This window comes from Monodelphis domestica, chromosome 8, assembly GCF_027887165.1.
Source record: "Monodelphis domestica isolate mMonDom1 chromosome 8, mMonDom1.pri, whole genome shotgun sequence".
Taxonomy (NCBI): domain Eukaryota; kingdom Metazoa; phylum Chordata; class Mammalia; order Didelphimorphia; family Didelphidae; genus Monodelphis; species Monodelphis domestica.
The window spans coordinates 93,135,868-93,154,405 of record NC_077234.1 but is presented as its reverse complement, the minus strand read 5'-3'; the positions used below and the strand labels follow the sequence as shown (position 1 = coordinate 93,154,405).

At 34.7% G+C, this 18,538-nt stretch overlaps 1 protein-coding gene across 10 annotated transcripts in view; it reads right to left on the bottom strand.

Moving 5' to 3' along the window:
• ZC3H13 (zinc finger CCCH-type containing 13) overlaps nucleotides 1-18,538 on the bottom strand; it is a 103,447-nt gene that overhangs the window by 40,073 nt on the left and 44,836 nt on the right. For 5 of the 10 annotated variants that reach the window (XM_056807309.1, XM_056807315.1, XM_007501585.3 and 2 more), the window contains exons 8-11: nucleotides 15,277-15,474; nucleotides 10,903-11,076; nucleotides 6,950-7,260; nucleotides 4,954-5,421 (exon numbers count right to left, since the gene is read on the bottom strand). In XM_056807309.1, coding sequence (XP_056663287.1) covers nucleotides 4,954-5,421; nucleotides 6,950-7,260; nucleotides 10,903-11,076; nucleotides 15,277-15,474 — 1,151 coding nt within the window. The remainder of the gene's footprint in view (nucleotides 1-4,953; nucleotides 5,422-6,949; nucleotides 7,261-10,902; nucleotides 11,077-15,276; nucleotides 15,475-18,538) is intronic. The other 5 variants (XM_056807312.1, XM_056807314.1, XM_056807316.1 and 2 more) reach the window with 3 other exon arrangements.

Here is an 18,538-nt window from a genome sequence, read left to right as displayed (position 1 = left end):
AATCCCCAGGTCCAGATGGATTCACCAACGAATTCTATCAAACATTCAAAGAACAACTAATCCCAATATTATACAAACTATTTGACAGAATAAGCCAAGAAGGGGTTCTACCAAATTCTTTTTAAGAAACAAACACGGTACTGATCCCAAAGCCAGGCAGGTCAAAAACAGAGAAAGAAAACTATAGGCCAATCTCCCTAATGAATATAGATGTAAAAATCTTAAATAGGATACTAGCAAAAAGACTCCAGCAAGTCATCACAAGTGTTATTCACTATGAAGAAGTAGGATTCAAACCAGGAAAGCAAGGATGGTTCATTTTAGGAAAACTCTCCACATAATTGACCATATAAAAGCAAACTGACAAAAATCACATGATTATCTCAATAGATGCAGAAAAAGCCTTTGATAAAATACAACACCCATTCCTATTGAAAACACTAGAAAGTATAGGAATAGAAGGGCCTTTCCTAAAAATAATAAATAGTATATATCTAAAACTATCAGCAAACATCATCTGCAATGGGGATAAACTCAAAGCCTTCCCAATAAGATCAGGAGTAAAACAAGGATGCCCATTATCACCTTTACTATTTAATATTGTACTAGAAACACTAGCAGTAGCAATTAGAGAAGAAAAAGAAATTGAAGGTATTAAAATTGGCAATGAGACCAATCTGTCACTCTTTGCGGATGATATGATTTACTTAAATCATATCATATCACTTAAAGCAGGATACAAAATACACCCGCATAAGTCATCAGCATTTCTATATTTCTCCAACCCATTTCAGCAGCAAGAATTAGAAATGGAAATTCCATTTAAAGTCACCCGAGACAATATTAAATACTTAGGAATCTATTTGCCGAGACAAACACAGGAACTATATGAACACAACTACAAAACATTCTCCACACAATTAAAACTAGATCTAAACAATTAGAAAAACATTGATTGCTCATGAATAGGACAAGCTAACATAATAAAAATGATAATCCTACCCAAATTAATTTACTTATTTAGTGCCATACCCATTGAACTTCCAAAAAACTTTTTTACTGAATTAGAGAAAACCATAACTAAGTTCATTTGGAAGAACAAAGGATCAAGGGTATCCAGGGAAATCATGAAAAAAAAAATACAAAGGAAGGTCGCCTTGCAGACTCAGATCTCAAACTATATTACAAAGCAGTGGTCATCAAAACAATTTGGTACTGGCTAAGAGACAGAAAGAAGGATCAGTGGAATAGACTTGGTGTAAATGACCTCAGCAAGACAGTCTATGACAAACCCAAAGACCCCAGCTTTTGGGACAAAAATCCACTATTTGACAAAAACTGCTGGGAAAACTGGAAGACAGTGTGGGAAAGATTAGTTCTGGATCAACACCTCACACCCTACACCAAGATAAACTCAGAATGGGTGAATGACTTGAACATAACGAAGGGAACTATAAGTAAATTAGGTGAACACAGAATAGTATACATGTCAGACCTTTGGGAAGGGAAAGATTTTTAAAACCAAGCAAAACTTAGAAAGAGTCACAAAATGTAAAATAAATTATTTTAACTACATCAAATTAAAAATTTTCTGTACAAACGAAACCAATGTAACTAAAATTAGAAGGGAGGCAATAAATTGGGGAAAAAATCTTCATTACAAAAACCTCTGACAAAGGTCTAATTATTCAAATTTATAAAGATTTAAACCAGTTGTACATAAAATCAAGCCATTCTCCCATTGAAAAATGGGCAAGGGACATGAATAGGCAGTTTTCAGTTAAAGAAATAAAAACTATTAATAAGTACATGAAAAAATTTTCTAAATCCCATATAATCAGAGAGATGCAAATCAAAACAACTCTGAGGTATCACCTCACACCTAGCAGATTGGCCAACATGACAGCAAAGGAAAGTAATGAATGCTGGAGGCGATGTGGCAAAGTAATTCATTGCTGGTGGAGTTGTGAATTGATCCAACCATTCCGGAGGGTAATCTGGAACTATGCCCAAAGGGCGATAAAAGACTGTCTGCCCTTTGATCCAGCCATAGCACTGCTGGGTTTGTACCCCAAAGAGATAAGGAAAAAGACTTGTACAAGAATATTCATAGCTGAGCTCTTTGTGGTGGCAAAAAATTGGAAAATGAGAGGATGCCCCTCAATTGGGGAATGGCTGAATAAACTATGGTGTATGTTGGTGATGGAATACTATTGCGCTAAAAGGAATAATAAAGTGGAGGAATTCCATGGAGACTGGAACAATCTCCAGGAAGTGATGCAGAGTGAAAGGAGCAGAACCAGGAGAACATTATGCACAGAGACTGATACACTGTGGTTCAATCGAACGTAATGGACTTCTCCATTAATGGCTTTGCAATGTCCCTGAACAATCTGCAGGGATCTATGAGAAAAGAGACTATCCTCAAGCAGAGGACAAACTGTGGGAGTAAAAACAACAAGGAAAAGCAACTGTTTGACTACAGAGGTGGAGGGGACATGATTAAGGTGATATGCTAAATGAGCACCCGAATGCAAATACAAACAACAAGGAAATGGGTTCGGAGCAAGGACACATGTGATACCCAGTTGAATGGAGCATTGGGTAGGGGAAGGGTGGTGGGGGGGAAGAAAATGATCTATGTTTCCAATGAATAATGTATGAAAATGACCAAATAAAATAATGTTAAAAAAAAAGAAAGGGATAAAAAGGGAACTTTAGTTAATTGGTTGCGGGAAAGGAGGAATTTCTTTTTTTTTTTTAAAGACTTACCTTCTGTCTTAGAATCAATACTTAGTATTGATTCCAAGGCAGATGAGTGGCAAGGGCTAGGCAATGGGGGTTAAATAATTTGCCCAGGGTCACACAGCTGGAAAGTGTCTTAGGCTAGATTTGAACCCAGGACCTCCTTTCTCTAGGTCTGGGGCTCAATCCACTGAGTTACCCAGCTGCTCCTAAGGGAGGAATTTCTTAAAGAAAAGGTCCTCAAGAATTGATGTGTCAACAAGAGATGGAGTCCATCATGAAATGTAAAATAGATAATTCTGAATAAATTGAAAAGATTTTGTGCAGATAAAATAAATGCTGCCAAGATTCCTTTGAAAGGAGAACACTGGGAAAAAATTTATAGATAGCTCATCAGACAGAAGTCTCATATCTAAAATATATAGTGAACTTTGTCAAATGTATAAGAATAAGAGCCACTTCCAATTAATAAATAGGGAAAAGATCTGAACAATTTTTAGATGAAGAACTCAAAGCTATATATATAGGTATATGAAAAAATGATCTAAATCACTACTGATTAAAGAAATGCAAACCAAATCAATTCTGATACATCACCTCATATCCACCAGACTGGCTAAAATGACAAATATTGAGAGGATGTGAAAAAATGGAGACACTGAAGCACTCTTGATAGAGCTATGAACTAGGCGGGAGGAAGGGAGGAACTAAGATAGAAGCTGAGAAACATCAAAACCTAAAACCACTCAAAGAATCTTTCTAAGCCAACCTTAAAATAACACCTCAAAAAAACTAAAAGTCAAGAGATCCAATAAGGAGATGGGAGTGTGGGGGCTTTCCTGTGGGAAAGTAACTTGAAAGGTAGGCAGAGAGAGTCAAATTTCACAAGATAGGAGGGCACTGGAAGTAAAACTGCACACAGAGGAGTGCTGGCCAACCACACCTCCACCTACTGTGCCAGGTTCTGAGTCTGGGAATAGGCTAATTTTGAGTAGAGTCATAAAATGATACAACCTTGGGAAAACAATTTGGAATTACACCCAGAGAGTTATAAAACTGTGTATAATACTTTAGACACAACAATATAATTGCTGGGTCTGTTTCCCAAGGAGATCAGGGAAAGAGGAAAAGAATATTTATAGCAGTTCTCTTTGTAGTGGCAACGAATTGGAAAATTTGGGGGAAAAAGTGCTAAGTGAGAAGTAGCTAAACAAGCAGAAAGATATGAGGGTCAAGATAAAAGACCCTTTAAAGGTTGATTTATTGAATATATACTCTCTGTGCAATGGAGACATGTGAATATAGACCAACATGAAGAGAGAAGACAAAATTGATGAAGACAAAAATCAGTTGAATATCAGTGTTTCAATTTATGTTTGGGGATAACTTAGAAGAGTTGGAGAAAGAGTATAGAATATTAGGGCAGTGAAGCAAAACCTGGATGTCCAGAGGAAGATTGCTGGAGAGCACCCTAGAACACAGCCTTTGGTGATGAAAAGTAATAGGGCGATAATGAGGGAAAAGGGAAGATACAAACTAATCCAGATTTAATACTTTAAAACTTAGGAAGTCATAAAGATACCAAAAGTTGGAGTTCAATAGAACACTCAAGAAGTGAAGAGTATAGAAAAAAAGGAAGGAGGGAGGCAGGTAGCTAACAGGCCTAAAGATGATAAGGTCCAGGAGTATAAAAAGATAGTTTGATGATTTAGGAAGGCATAAACATAGGGATAAATTCAGCTGGTCCAATCTTGTTTCATTCACTTTTATTCAACCATTTCCACACTGACTTTAAATTCCAGTTATATAAAGTTTATGTAGGAGAGATTTCATTTCCTCTTAATTTGTGTATGTGTGTATGTGTATGCATGTGTCACCCTGACATTGCCTTTGATGTTACAAACTAATTAAAACTGATAACTTTCTAATGAATGCAATAAAGTACAAGTAGATCAAAACCCTCCCCATAAAACTCACATTTGTTTTTTTGGTTTGGAGATTTTGGGGGGAACTGATGAGAGATTGGTTAAATTTTTTTCTTTTAAAGAACACAATATAGTAGTATAACACTACAACAATGATCATAAAATCACTGTAATAAAAAAGTAGCATTTATAAGAAACTAATTGTTTAGAAAGTACTTTAGATGAAATACAGTCATCTTTAAATAAATAAGATGAATAAGATAAAATAAAATATAAACAGTACCCTTTTCAGGTAATTCTGGACCTCTGCCTCTACTTCTGCCTGTCCGGTCACTCCTACTTTCATTTCGAGATTCATTTCTAGAGTCATTCCTTGTTTCAGTTCGAGAACTCTCTTCTCTACCATGATTTCTTCCATAGCTTCGAGAGTCCTCTTGATATGTGTCTTCCTTCCGATGAGTATCTCGACTTTCACGGTCCCTATAATCATGGGTATCTCTTGTAGAACGCGAGTCCCTCTGATCACGACTATCTTTGTTATCTCTGTTGTAATCTCTTGTATCCCTGGAGTCTCGGACATCTCTGGATTCTTTCAATTCCCGTCGGTCTCTAGTATCCCTAGTTTCTCTCCGATCTCGGCCATCTCGAGATTCTCTGTCATCTCTGTGATCTCTAGAAGAGCTCTGGTCCTGGTCATACTCTCGTTCTTCTCTAGTTTCTTTCTCTCTATTTTCCCTTTTGCCTCTAGTGTCTATAAAGGAATTTGTGACAATCAAATAAAATTACTCAATCAATTTTGTCAAGCATTTCCAATGAAGTAGAAACTATTTGAAATACAATTTTCTTCCACAAATGTTATATATTGCATATTCTACAGACAGCACTTTTTAGAGTTCTATTTTTTAAAATAATGCAAGTTATTTTAAAATAACAATGCCATAAATGAAAGACATTCCTGAATGGCCAAAATCTAGATTACACAAACATAAAATTACTCTTTATGAAGGTCTAAGAGTATAATAAGGGATAAAGGACAATGGGGTAGGCTACTTGGAAATGCCAAATATAATAAACAGAAACTCCAAGTCTTCAGAGGAATTCCTTCAAGTTCACAACAGGCCAATATCCAGAATGGACAGTTTCATCTCCATAGGGGAGCAGCAGAAATGAATGAAATCATTTTAGAAGGGGATAGGAAGGGTTATTAATTCTTTTCTTTTTTTTTCTGTGCCTTTTCCCCTAATCTCTAAAAGCCCACTCTTTCATAAAGTCCTCTAAAGTCTAAAGGTCAAACAAGTAAATTTTAATTTCACCTACCAATTGTTTTTATTTTGATGATGCCCCTTCTCTAATACTAGTTTCTCCTTTATGAGATTTATTAAAAGCATGGAGTACATTGGTGCTTGGTACAAAGCAATTCTCATGCCCCTCTCTATTCTTGAAATAAAGTCATCCTATTCAATATGTATCCAATTCTATGCAATATTCTATGACAGCATTTTCTACTTTTTCAGAGAAGTGAAGGTAGTTTTCCTTTTCAACAGCTTGATTAGATGCTTATCTTATTATTATAGCCTAATTTCAAAGCGAGCCTGTTGCTATAATGCACAAAGGTAGTACACATTAGTATTTTTTAGCAAATCAAGTTTGGGACATGCTCCATATATAAGGAAGGGAATGACATTTATATATACCTACTAAATGCCAGGTACCATGCTAAGCACTTTACAAATATTATCTCGTTTGATAATATGTAAACAAAGCTTCCAAGGGTTAGTGATTTCAAAGGGGAAATTGTCTTGATAGTTGGTAGAGGTAATAGGCTCAAAATCCAGACCCTTTCCAAAAATATAAGAGTTAGCAGCTGAGTTCTGAGAATCCATGGCTACATGGAATCAATTTAAAGAGTTAAGAGGAAAAAAGAATATAAAGGAGAATGGTAAACAAAGCTCGAACAGGAATGGAAAATCTATACTTAATTGATAAGATTTGTGGAAAAACATTGGATTTGGAGACCAAGAAACTGAGTTTGAATGTCAGCTTTGCTGATTAATCTCTTGGACAAATAATTTATCTCAGGGAGCCTACCTGCTTTGGCTGATCCTCATACTTTCTCAACATCTACAGTAGCAGAACAAGGCCTGAGTATAATATAGAAAATTTACAAGGAACATAAAGGCTCTATCACAACAAAACGATATGGAAATATAATGTTATTTGTCATAAATAAAATTTACCTCTAGAAACTACATACAAGAAAACACTAGAAATGTGCTTACCTTCCCTCCTTTCATGGCGTCGATCATGTGACTGTGAGGTCCGCTCATGATCATGCCTTCCTTTTTCACGCCCTGGAGATCGATGTCTTGATGGACTTCTCTTTCTCTGAGGAGAAGACGAGGACCGCGGTGGGTAAGGAGATGGAGAACGTCGCACTGGGGGAGATGCTGTCCTCTGGTAGGCTGGGGAAGGAGTTCTTTTTCGACGAGGAGAAGGAGAATGTCTTTGCACAGATGATCCTGATTGTGATGAAGATGAGTGATGCCTGGAAGATAAGGGAGAATGACGCTGTCCTGCTGGGGAAGCAGACCTATGGGGGGGAAAATATATATATATTATACATATATATATATATATCTCAAAACAACTTCCTTATTTTCTATGCAACAGGAAAAAAATCTTCACTGAATACTAAAACTGGGTATAAAATCAGATGAAATATAAAAGTTTAATAAGTAGACTTCTAGGATCATAAAACTGACTTTTCAATCCTAGAGTTATAGCAGGAAAAATAAGGCATTTGAAAATAGTAGCTCTGGTCTCAAAAAATTCTGTGTCCTCTTTCCAGATTTAGATACCAATAATCTTCCCTACTCCGGGAGGGTTTCTCCAGTGAAAGTACAAAGCTCAACCCCAAGCAAAAGTCTCATGCATTCTTAGGATTTTCCATGGCAATGGGCATAGGAACTAATCAGGGAATGAGGGATATGAGTAATGATGAAAATTAATTGATAAAATAAGTTCGTTATATAATGGGAAGAGTCATAACCTCAAGGAAAGTAGCTGTAAAAGCTAGTAAAAGACTAGAGGAGAAAACTGTGGATGATATAGGGGTACCATATGTGCTGTCTAGTACCACCATCTCAGAAAGGACATCTAAAAATAAAGGTTCCTCGGCATAGATTAGGAAGAGAATAGCAGCATACTGTCTGTACTTCTTACTGCCTGCCTCCACCCCCATAGGCCAGCACATGCTCTTCTCCAGCTCCTAGATATAGTTTTTTATTAGTATTCACTTTCATTGCTAACAGATAGCTAATAACCCTTAACAGCATACCTGGAACTTACTACCTGCTCCTAGATATTCTGGTGTATCAGTGTTTATCTATGAAGAATGAATAAGCATTTATTAAGTGCCTACCTACATGCTAAGCACTGGGAATACAAAATAGAAACAGAAAAAAAAAGCTGTTCCTTCTCTCAAAGAACTCACATTCCTAATAAGGGAAGACAATGGATGGAGGAGTTCAAGTGCAGGGTAGGCAGAAAGAGCCAGAAGTCTTAGAAGTTCAGCTACAAGGTAAATGGCGTGGACCAGAAGTCCTTAGGAAGTAACATCTGTCCCAAGAGTAGTCTGATATCATTGGGCAAAAGAGAAGAGTTCTCTCCATCTATGTGGATACAGGGGTGGCAGTAGGCCAGTGTCTATCCAGAAGAAGTCAAGAACCAAGGAGCAGTAGAATCTGATATTGAATGTGATCAACTCCTTTTTATTTGGGGGGATATATGACCTAAGATTCTGCTTATACTTTTGACTTGGGACTCAAAAGCATAGCATGAATGAAACTTGGTAAGAGTAAAGGTCCATTATTTCATCTTTGAAGATATTTTAAAACCCCCAATTAATTCCCTATAATGAGACCATTAAAATTAAAATCTTAAATAGACTTGCTTCGAATCTCTTACACACAAACACAAACATTCATACACACTCTTAGAGAAATCCACACATTTAAACACATAATGTAATTATAAAGCAATAAGACTTTCATTGTTTTTTCTAAACAAACATCAGAACTTATAAATTTAAGTAATCTGTTGCTCACTACATGGTTACTTTGGGGAGACTAAATACTTATTGCAACAACCCTGATAAAAGCCAAAACAAATTTTAGAACTGCCTTTAAAGCCTGTGGCAAATAAAATGTCTTTAAAATATTCTGTCTTTGAAATTTGGTTTAGTTTTTAGAAAAAGTCTACAATAAACAAGGGGTACTTCTCATGAATAATAAAAGTAGATTAAGCTAGGTAATAATAATTATTCAAAAAATATCTTCTAGAAAGTATGTGAGCTGAAATACTATCATTTCTGAGACCTAGTAGTATGAATTCTATAATAACAATTCCACTGACTTCAAGTAAACAAATTAACTTTGCTTTCACTTATGTTTTAATTAGGTTTGGTGAAATGTTCTATTTTCCCATTAGTCTCATAATATATTTTAAGGTGATAAAAGAAAGATCATGTTTCATTACCAGTTATTACTTTATTCAAAATCATCATTTTGTTGGCTTCAGGTATCATTTCTCAAAGGATCAGAACAAATGTCAAGTCCACTATTTTTCAGCACTCAAAATATATGGCATAATCTTCATGGACACTTTCATGTATTATTGGAACCAGATCTCTGAACTTTTTAAATATTTTAATTGATGCAGTGAAAAATTCAATAATCCACATTGTATGCCAACAGGACATCTTCCCCATCTTTAAAATTTTTTTTGAAAATATTATTCCCTTAACTTCTAGTTTGGTGTCTCATTTAACTTTACACAGAATTTTATACCTTTTACTTTAAATCAAGGTCACTTTCTTTTATAATGACTGGAAACAACAACACAAACTATCACAGATGCTAGCATAATAACAGGTCATCTTCAAAGTGTGACTGCTATGCATTTGAATGTTACAAAAGCCATCATCAATCTTTCTTCCACTTTCAGGGACCAATGGAAGAAAAACAGTCTTGTTCCTCTACAATCTGAAGGCAAATTTGTAAATTAGGTGCACATCCATACCCAGACCCACATTCTGTTCTAGCAATTGAGATTTATCACTGTTGAGTGTCAGATTTGTGCGAGTAGTGTGAAAAAAGTAGAGATGAAAATCTGAAATTGCATAAATAAAATGAGCAAAGTAAGCTTCTAAAACCAAGAGAAAAAATTTTCCAAAAACTAGTTTCTACAGACAGGAAAAACATCTGAAAGCAATTTATTAAAGGGCAGAGTCTAGGACATCAAAACCTACATGGTCTCCAGCCAGAGAAGTTATAGACAATAATGATCTGACCAGTCTGAGCCTGGAATTATGGAATTCATTTCATGTTCCAGATAATAATACCAAGAACCAACTAAACTGTGGTTTGGCATCTAAGCCAGAAACATGTATGTGAACATATATAGCTTATATAGCTTTTGGTTTTATTATGCTAGTCTTTGATTCAATTTCCCACCCAAAAAAGGAAAACAGTACTGGGTACATAGTTCAAAACTAACAAAATGTTACACTAACAAAAAAGCCATATTCTCCTTTTAAGTGAAGTAAAAATATTCAAATTCAATATCAAACAAAAATTTGGGCTATAAGTCATAATTTCAGAGGGAAAGAGAATGGCTTTTCCTGAACCAAAAAAAGGAAAATAAAAATACATTTCCCCAATAACCCAAAATTCCAATGTGTAGACTATAAGAATAAACACCTTGACATATAGCCATTAAGGTGTAGCCTGACCAATTGAAAAAGGTGTTTATTTGTCTATTTACTTTTAAATGTTGCCTACCCCAATTTGGAATAACATTTCATTTTGAACAAAATTCCCCAAAAAAGTCCCTTGTCCATGCAAACTTTTAAGCCAGGAACCAATTTGATAAACCAAAATTTCTCACCTCAAAAAGCAAGTAACACTTACCAACCTTCCTCCACAAATTGTTTCTCTGAAAGCGTTTATAAAATGTCAACTAAGTAATAATCCAACCTTTTAAACAAACCATGTAATGAGTATGAGCAAATGGGTTATGAAACAGACTAAGCAAAATTTCTTAATACCATCTACTATGATAAATAGATGACAAAAAGCACCAAACATTGCAGCTATTCAAGCTCCTTTACTTTAGATAAGACAAAATTCTGAACCTAGATCTTACTTCCCTATATAAGCCTATGTTCTCCCACCTGCGAGATGGAGAAAAAGAATGCTTTTGAGTCGATGATTTTGTTGGAGCCCGAGAAGCTTGTCGTCTCTTTGCAGCAGGGGGTGAATATTCCCTGGAAGGGGAAGAATTACTGCCAGAATGATCTGCAGGACTGGGGGAACGCTTTTGTCTATGGGAACCTTCCGAAGGATCTCTATTCAGAAAACATATAAGTAGTAACTTGTTAAACAGACATGATGTAAACAAACTGACAGAAGAAATGATAAAACAAGCAAATAATAAATATATGAGCCAAGCAAGCACCTTGAAGAAGTATTCTGCATCAGAATTTCATTTTTTCATCTGGCAGAGAGGGGTGGGTATTTTCCTCAACTTAAGAATTGAAAATCAGATATGTCAAGGTAACCCCCAAATTCATATAATATTTAATCTCAATTAAATTCTGAAAAATCCTAACAAATTTTGGGGAATGTGTTTCAATAAATGAACCTTACAAATAGCCATTCTAAGCAGGAAAAAAAAAAAACTTGTTCATGGCATTATGGGATGGAGACAATGAATACAAGTAGCTGAGATGCTGTACAAAGACAATGATAATCATTTTGAATTCCAGAAATAAGGAGAGTAAATGCTTCAAATTTGGGCTGACTCAAGTACACACACTACAAGTAAATAATCATGATGACACATTCAATGGTAAGATCACATACTATTTTCTATTATTACGAGGATTTTTTGAAGACAAGCTTCCGAAATAGGGCAAAAAATGTTATTTTTCAAGATTAAACTTCCTCATTACATAGACTATATCTGTTGGTGAGAATTCCAAAGAATAGTTAAATAGACCAGGGATGAGTTTTGTTTTTAAATTAAAAATATGAAGAAATAGAATATTTTAAATGACATGTCATTTTTCATGAATTTGTAACAAACATGTTGTTTGACATTTTATAACTTAAGCTAAACTAACTTTTGATTATATTTAAACAGACAGCACTCTCAAAATTATTCCTAAATCAGGTGATGGTCTTGATCCTGGCTTAAGTCATTTAGAACTGAAATTGCAAAACACTTTAAAAGGTTACGTCAATAGGTTCTATGCAAAATAAATGAAATAGTGAATCAAACAGAAAATAATTATGAAATACTCAGACTCTTTATATACTGAAAAAGCAAAGATATTAAATCTAGGTTTAAATGAGAGATGTGTTCAAAATATTCTTTTAAATTTTTTATTTTTTAATTTAAAAAAATTTTCCAAAGTGAAAATATTTTAAGAGTCAGAATTCAGGATCATCCTTAAAATTTTCTTACTCAGAGGCAATTTCATAAATAATTAAAATGAATGTATTCTATAAACTGACGTTAAAATGATACCTACCCCCCAAAAAATGGTAACCAAACTTTCTAATTCAAATCAATCTATTTATACTTGTTGATACAACATAGTCCTATCAGGATAAACAAAATCCCCAAGAACAAGGCCTCTACTAACAAAGTCAGGGCACAGGAGTAATTAGGTGAAATTCTGTTATTTCTTGGTTAAAAGTAATCGGAGGATAGCTGCATACAAAAGTAATCAACTGAATGAAGTAAGGAAGATATTTTTGGCTATGTGCGGCTTTAAGTGCCATTATGGGTGGGACAATTCAGAGTGTCTATAACTACATAAACTAAGGGACTCCTTCACCAAGAAAGGAGGGATGCAAGGAAAAAGTACCCTACTATAATAGGGTAGAAAATGTATGCCCTAAAATTAATGAACCTCTATGGTTTCTGTATTATTTTTACCTGTGATAATGAGGTTTCTAACAATGAGAGTTATTTAAAAAGATATCTTAGTTTCTACTTAATACTAGTAATAACCAATGTTTTTGTGAACATGACCAAAAAAGTTTCATAAACATTAAAAATCTCTTATTAACTTTTTGAGTTACCTACCTGAGGAATAAAGAGTAGGAGTGATAACTGTTTTTGTTGTTGTCACCCAGACAGTATAAGAAGGGGCCAAAAGTATTTCCTATCTTGGTTCAGTGCTTGGTTTTAAAAAATTTAGTTATTTTTCTAAAATTCATGGTAAAAAACATTAGCGTGATTTTAGAGAAGTTGTAAACAGAAAGCAATTTGCTCCCACAAGGCTGTAAGTACTTCTAGTCAAACAGAAGCTCCATAAGACAGAGACTATTTTCCTTTTTGTCTCTGAATCTCCAACATATTGCAAAATATCTTGCACAAGGTAGGCACTTCATAAACATTTTCTTAATTGCAACCACAGGATGCAACCTGGTTTCTTAGCTTCAAAGCCTTCAATAGGGCCAAAACAATTGTTTCCTTACTCAGCTTTGTTTCCCTAATGTCTCAGTCAAAAGTCCAAGCTATGAGCCCTGACTCTCATCTGAGCCATATGGAAGTGACCCCTAGAATTCTTAATAGAGAGAGTTAGAGGATGACTGTAAAGTTGAAAGTTGCTAGTATCAAAATGGAAGCAATGGAGCTAGAGAACCAGGAGAGAGGTCATAGAGGGCATTAAATACCCTACAGTTACAAAAATCATACCCTTTTCTTTAGTTGTACTCAACTGAGGTATGGGTTAGCATCACTTAAAAAAACTATTAAAATACATTATCACTCCCTAATTTGTAGGAGGTGATTATTTAAATTACAAAATGATTCACAATGGGATTCCTCCAAATAATAAGCTCTTTCAGTACAGTAAAGTGTGTTTACTAAATCAACTCCCAGAATTTGAAGGCAAAGAAACTTAAGCTAAAAGGTGTTCAAAATGTTAAAAATCACCGTAGATTCAAAAATTTAGATTTTAAGCCCTGACAGTATAAGTTAATTGAAACATCTGGTTTCATTTATAATGATTTAATTGATGTCACTTTCAGGACAATATCTATTACATAAAAGGAATTACAGATTACACAAAAGAGACTTTTACCATATAGCACATTCAGAAAATGGGATAATCAGTCTTTAAAATGCCAGTTTACCAGGAATTACTTAGGAATAAAATGAAAACCCATGTTGTTTTCTCTTTTATTATAGCCAAAACCTAAAAATAATTTCAGGAGGTCAAGTGCTGTAAAGGAATGCAAGGCAACAACCATTTATTAAGCATTCACTAAGTGTCAAACTGTGAATGGCTTCCTCAAGCCCATTAAACAGATAAGCAGTCTCATTTCTGTTCTCTAGAAATAAAAATGTCTATTAATTTACCCACACAACTCTGATATCACTTTTACTTTTTATCCCTCAAAAACTAATCCTATAATCTGGTATCTGTTTCCAATATTTATCCTAATCCCATAATTATAAAGCAGGTATTACTTTTTTAACTCCCTAAAATTCTACACATAAATTCAAATAATATACTTTGTGAAACTACATATCTTCATAAAGGCATACAAATGATTACTTAAAAAAAAAATTGGTAGTTATTACCTGGGAGTCAACTAAGTCAGGAAAACTACAGATTGAACTCACTGAGGTAGAAGTTGTATCTTTTAACTCTCCTCAAAAACAAAGGAACCATAATTTATGAAGACTTCAAATATGTAAAAACATGAGTTTAAAAACTAACCAGCTAGCCAGGGATATTTCAGACTGACAGACATCAAAACAGTAAAAACTTGTCTTTAGGAAAAAGTAAAATCTTTTTCTTAAGCAACAGAAAAAATTATGAGATTTGACTAAATAGTACCCATCAGAACATCTGATGGGGAAAAAAATAGAATATAAAAAGCTCATAGCTTTTTTTTTAAAACCCTTACCTTTTGTCTTAGTATTGATACTAAGTATTTATTCTAAAGAAGAAGAGTGATAATGGCTAAGGTAATCAGGATTAAGTGACTTGCCCAGAGTCACACAGCTAGGAAGTGTCAGGCTAAATCTGAACACCAGTCCTCCCAAATCCAGGCCTAGTGCTCCTACTTTGCCACTGAGCTGTCCCTCACAATTTCTTAATTCTGCACATCTGGCATTTATAGCATGAAACAGTATCTCTGCCGTCATAAGAAGCGGGGAAGGAGCCTATCTGATAATGCCTTCTCTAAAATGGACAAGTTCTAGCAGAGATCCTATGATGACTCAGTTTTTAAATCTGGAAGTCCAAGAGAAATTTTAGAAGATTGGCTTTTTCCTTTGTTATTTCAAAATAAATAGATTTTCAATGAAAAAGAATTCTTCTCTTCTTGAACTCCCTGATGAAGTAGGAAATTCTTTTTATACTTTTACCTAACAGTTCAAGTTTTCCATGGGGTTAAAATATGCTACAGCCGAAAAGTCTGTCAACTATTAATTTTCAACATTATGTAAAAGGATAATGAACAAAACAAGAAAAATCCAAAGGGTAAAACAAGATCATAATTTGGAACACAATCCTACTTACCTCTGCTTTTCTTTTTTTTCTTTATGTCTTTCAAAATCCCTTCCTCTATCTTTCCCTTCTCTTGGTTTTTCTTCAACCCGTTCTTTTGCTTTATGTTTTTCTTTATGTTTTTTTCCCAAGGCAGTTTCTTCCTGTATAGGAGGAGGTGGGCTAGGAGTACGAGGTCCTTTCTTTTTACTCTGGTTGCTTTTAGAACTCCTAATGGCATCAAAAAAGTATCATTTTATCTTTAAAAGGTAAATGACTATTTTAACTTAGTATACCTTTCCAAATCTGAATGAGATTTTATAAGTTAGATTCCTTCAATAAATAATATTAGTAAAATCGAAGAAAGCATCATATATGAAAATTTAATTGCCTCATTTTTAACATGCTTATCTACATATTTTAAAAAGTAGAAATGGTAGGTAGGCATGCCAATAAAAGATAAAGAATTATGCTAGGCATGTCCATTTTTCCCCTACCATAAAAAGTAAGGAACAATTCAGGATGCAAGATCACAGAATGAACATGTCAGACATCTGTTCATATTGTCTAGTCTACAGGAAACCTGGGAGTGAAATTACTCATTCAAACTGGTCACATCATTAACAAGGATTATCTTGATGCAACCAAGTATTAATATGTTCATTCTTTAACTAAAACACAAGTTATTTAGCTCCTATGTGGTCACCTAAGATAGCAATACATTTTGAGAAGTTTAGTTAATGTCTTTTAATCTTAGCAAATTTTTAATTCAAAATCTTTTTTATAGTTCACAAATAAATTTCACATATTTCTTTTAATCCTTTACTTACACTTATTACTAAATCCTATCCCTGTTTCTGAAGGCTGGCGTTTTGATGTAACTCCAAACATAGAACATATATCAATCTAAGGAAATTTGAAGAAGGAGGCAGGAAGCCCAGCCAAAAAGGCTTTAGTATTTGCTTAATTACTTTTTTCAATCTTAAAAAGCTTCTCTAAATCTCTCAAATTCATTCTATTCTAGACTACTCAGTTTTTCCTACATGAAATATTTACAAAAGCATAAAGCTCCAGTTCCTTTTCCCCTCCAACTTGCTTAAACATTTAAACATTTTAAGAGTCAATCAATCAGGCCATCATTAAGTTCCTTCTATGTGCCAAGCACCTTAAATTGGTTTTAATGGTCACTAAAATCTTAATGAACTTTTATCTAGGGTTTACAACCTATAGATTACAGATAATTTGGTCTTATCTCCACTTTTGTCTCTACATGGATTAATTCATTACTCATAATACCACAATATAAATAGAATTCAAAATTTCAAAACAAGTAGAATTCAAAAATAACAACTATGTGATTAAAAAGTTTGATCACAGGATCATAGTGTTGGAAGGGACCTCTGAAGCCATCTAATACAACCTCTTGATTTTAAAGATGAGAAAATAAAGTCCCAGAGAAGTTAAATATTCTGTCCAAGGTAATCCAGGTAGTTTGATAGGAGGAATTTAATAAAATAATCAAAACTATTCCACTTATCATTGTAAGCCCCTGCTCTTATCTTCCAATACTTCTCTCTCCTTACCAGAAATAAGAGTTCATTATGAGTAAACCAGAAAAGAAAGGTTATTTATACCCAGAGGTATGGTATATCTCAAAAATATGTTATGAAGTATGTTCTAAACTCTTTGTATAGTTTGCACCATTGTTACACAGCTATTCATTCATCATTATTAGAGTCTTTGTACTTCCTAAATAAATGTTTATTCTACTAGGAAGGCAGGAATGCTTATATCAAAGAACATATACATCATTTTCAAGATAGAAGCATGAGGACTAGAAGTCCATCCTCTATAGTTTATATTACAGCTCTTCATTGCCTAGCATCTCCTCTAAAGATGGATTTTGTTAATAAATATCTACATGTTACAGATTTTGGAGATTTTATTATGTTAGAAGAAATCCAAGAATTGATTCACAATCTACCGTATCAGGAAGATTTTAAAATCAACTATTGTAAACCTTAAAATTTCTTAGACTTATAAATGTTGGAAATTTCACCATTGGGAAATTTCATACTTGAAAAATTTCCTATTGATAGTGGGAACTCTATTGGAATGTGAACCCCATTGGCACGGGAGGCTCCTCCTCCTCCCTTCTTAAGATTACTTTAGGACAGAAACCTTTTGCTGAACAATGGAAAGGGCTTTGACCTATGATTAAGCATAGAGCAGGAATTTCTTTGAGTCATGATTGATTTTAGAATTGATACAACAGAGATACTTGGAATGACAGAACCAGGTCTTGGAAAATACAATTTCCACCCCACTCAGTCCTAACAGGATTTAGGAAGGGCTGCAGCAAAGGATCAAGATTTAATTATTTGAGAATATGAACTTCAACAGACATGTGCAAAGCCACAGACCTCTGGGCGGTCCTGGGTTAAGCTAGAGCCACCATTGGCACAGGGAAGACATGGACAGTGATTGGTAGATGTGAGAACTGAGGGGAGGGAACTTGGATGGTTTCCTTAAAGATAGAGGGGTCTGAGGACCGAGGGGTGGTTGGTTGGAGAGGTTTTTGGTCTGAGAGGTGGTGCTTTGAGAGTTGGCTCTGAAGGAAGCTGGAGGTGGAGGCCCCTGAGACTGTTTCTCCATTTTGGTCATGTGAGTGATAGGGACTGATCTCCTTTCTTTGCCTCAGCTATCTAAGGGCTTGGGCCTTTTGGCCCAGCCTAAACAGAAGGGGTATTTAAGCCCTATTCCCTTCTCTCCCCTTTCTCTCTCCCTCTCTCTCTCTATCTCTAATTCCTTTCTTCCTCCTGTTTGTAATTAAACTCTATAAAAGGTTGACTGCTGACTTGAGTTTTCATTTAGGAATTACATAGCTGAATTCCTTGGTGACCTTAAATTAATATATATCAGTCTTTTAAAGTGATTTCCTTGTCACACTTTAAACCAATTGATTACACTTTGGAGACAAGAAGCCCAGTCAAAAACAACCTTAATATTGTCTTACATTTTTCAATTGTTAAGCCTCTGAGTGCAAAGCACTGTGCTGAACAACAGAGAGAGATACAAAATTCATAAGACACAGTTCTTGACCTGACAGAATGTACAGTCTCCTTAGTGATAAGACACCAAAACAACAAATGACAATGAAAAAACAAATGACAGATTATATTACTTAATAAGTACAATTGAAATCTGAAGGGGAAAGTCATTACCAAAGGGGAGAGGGAAGAAGGAGACAACTAGGGAAGACTTCCAGATTTAAAAGACTAAAAACCTAAACTAG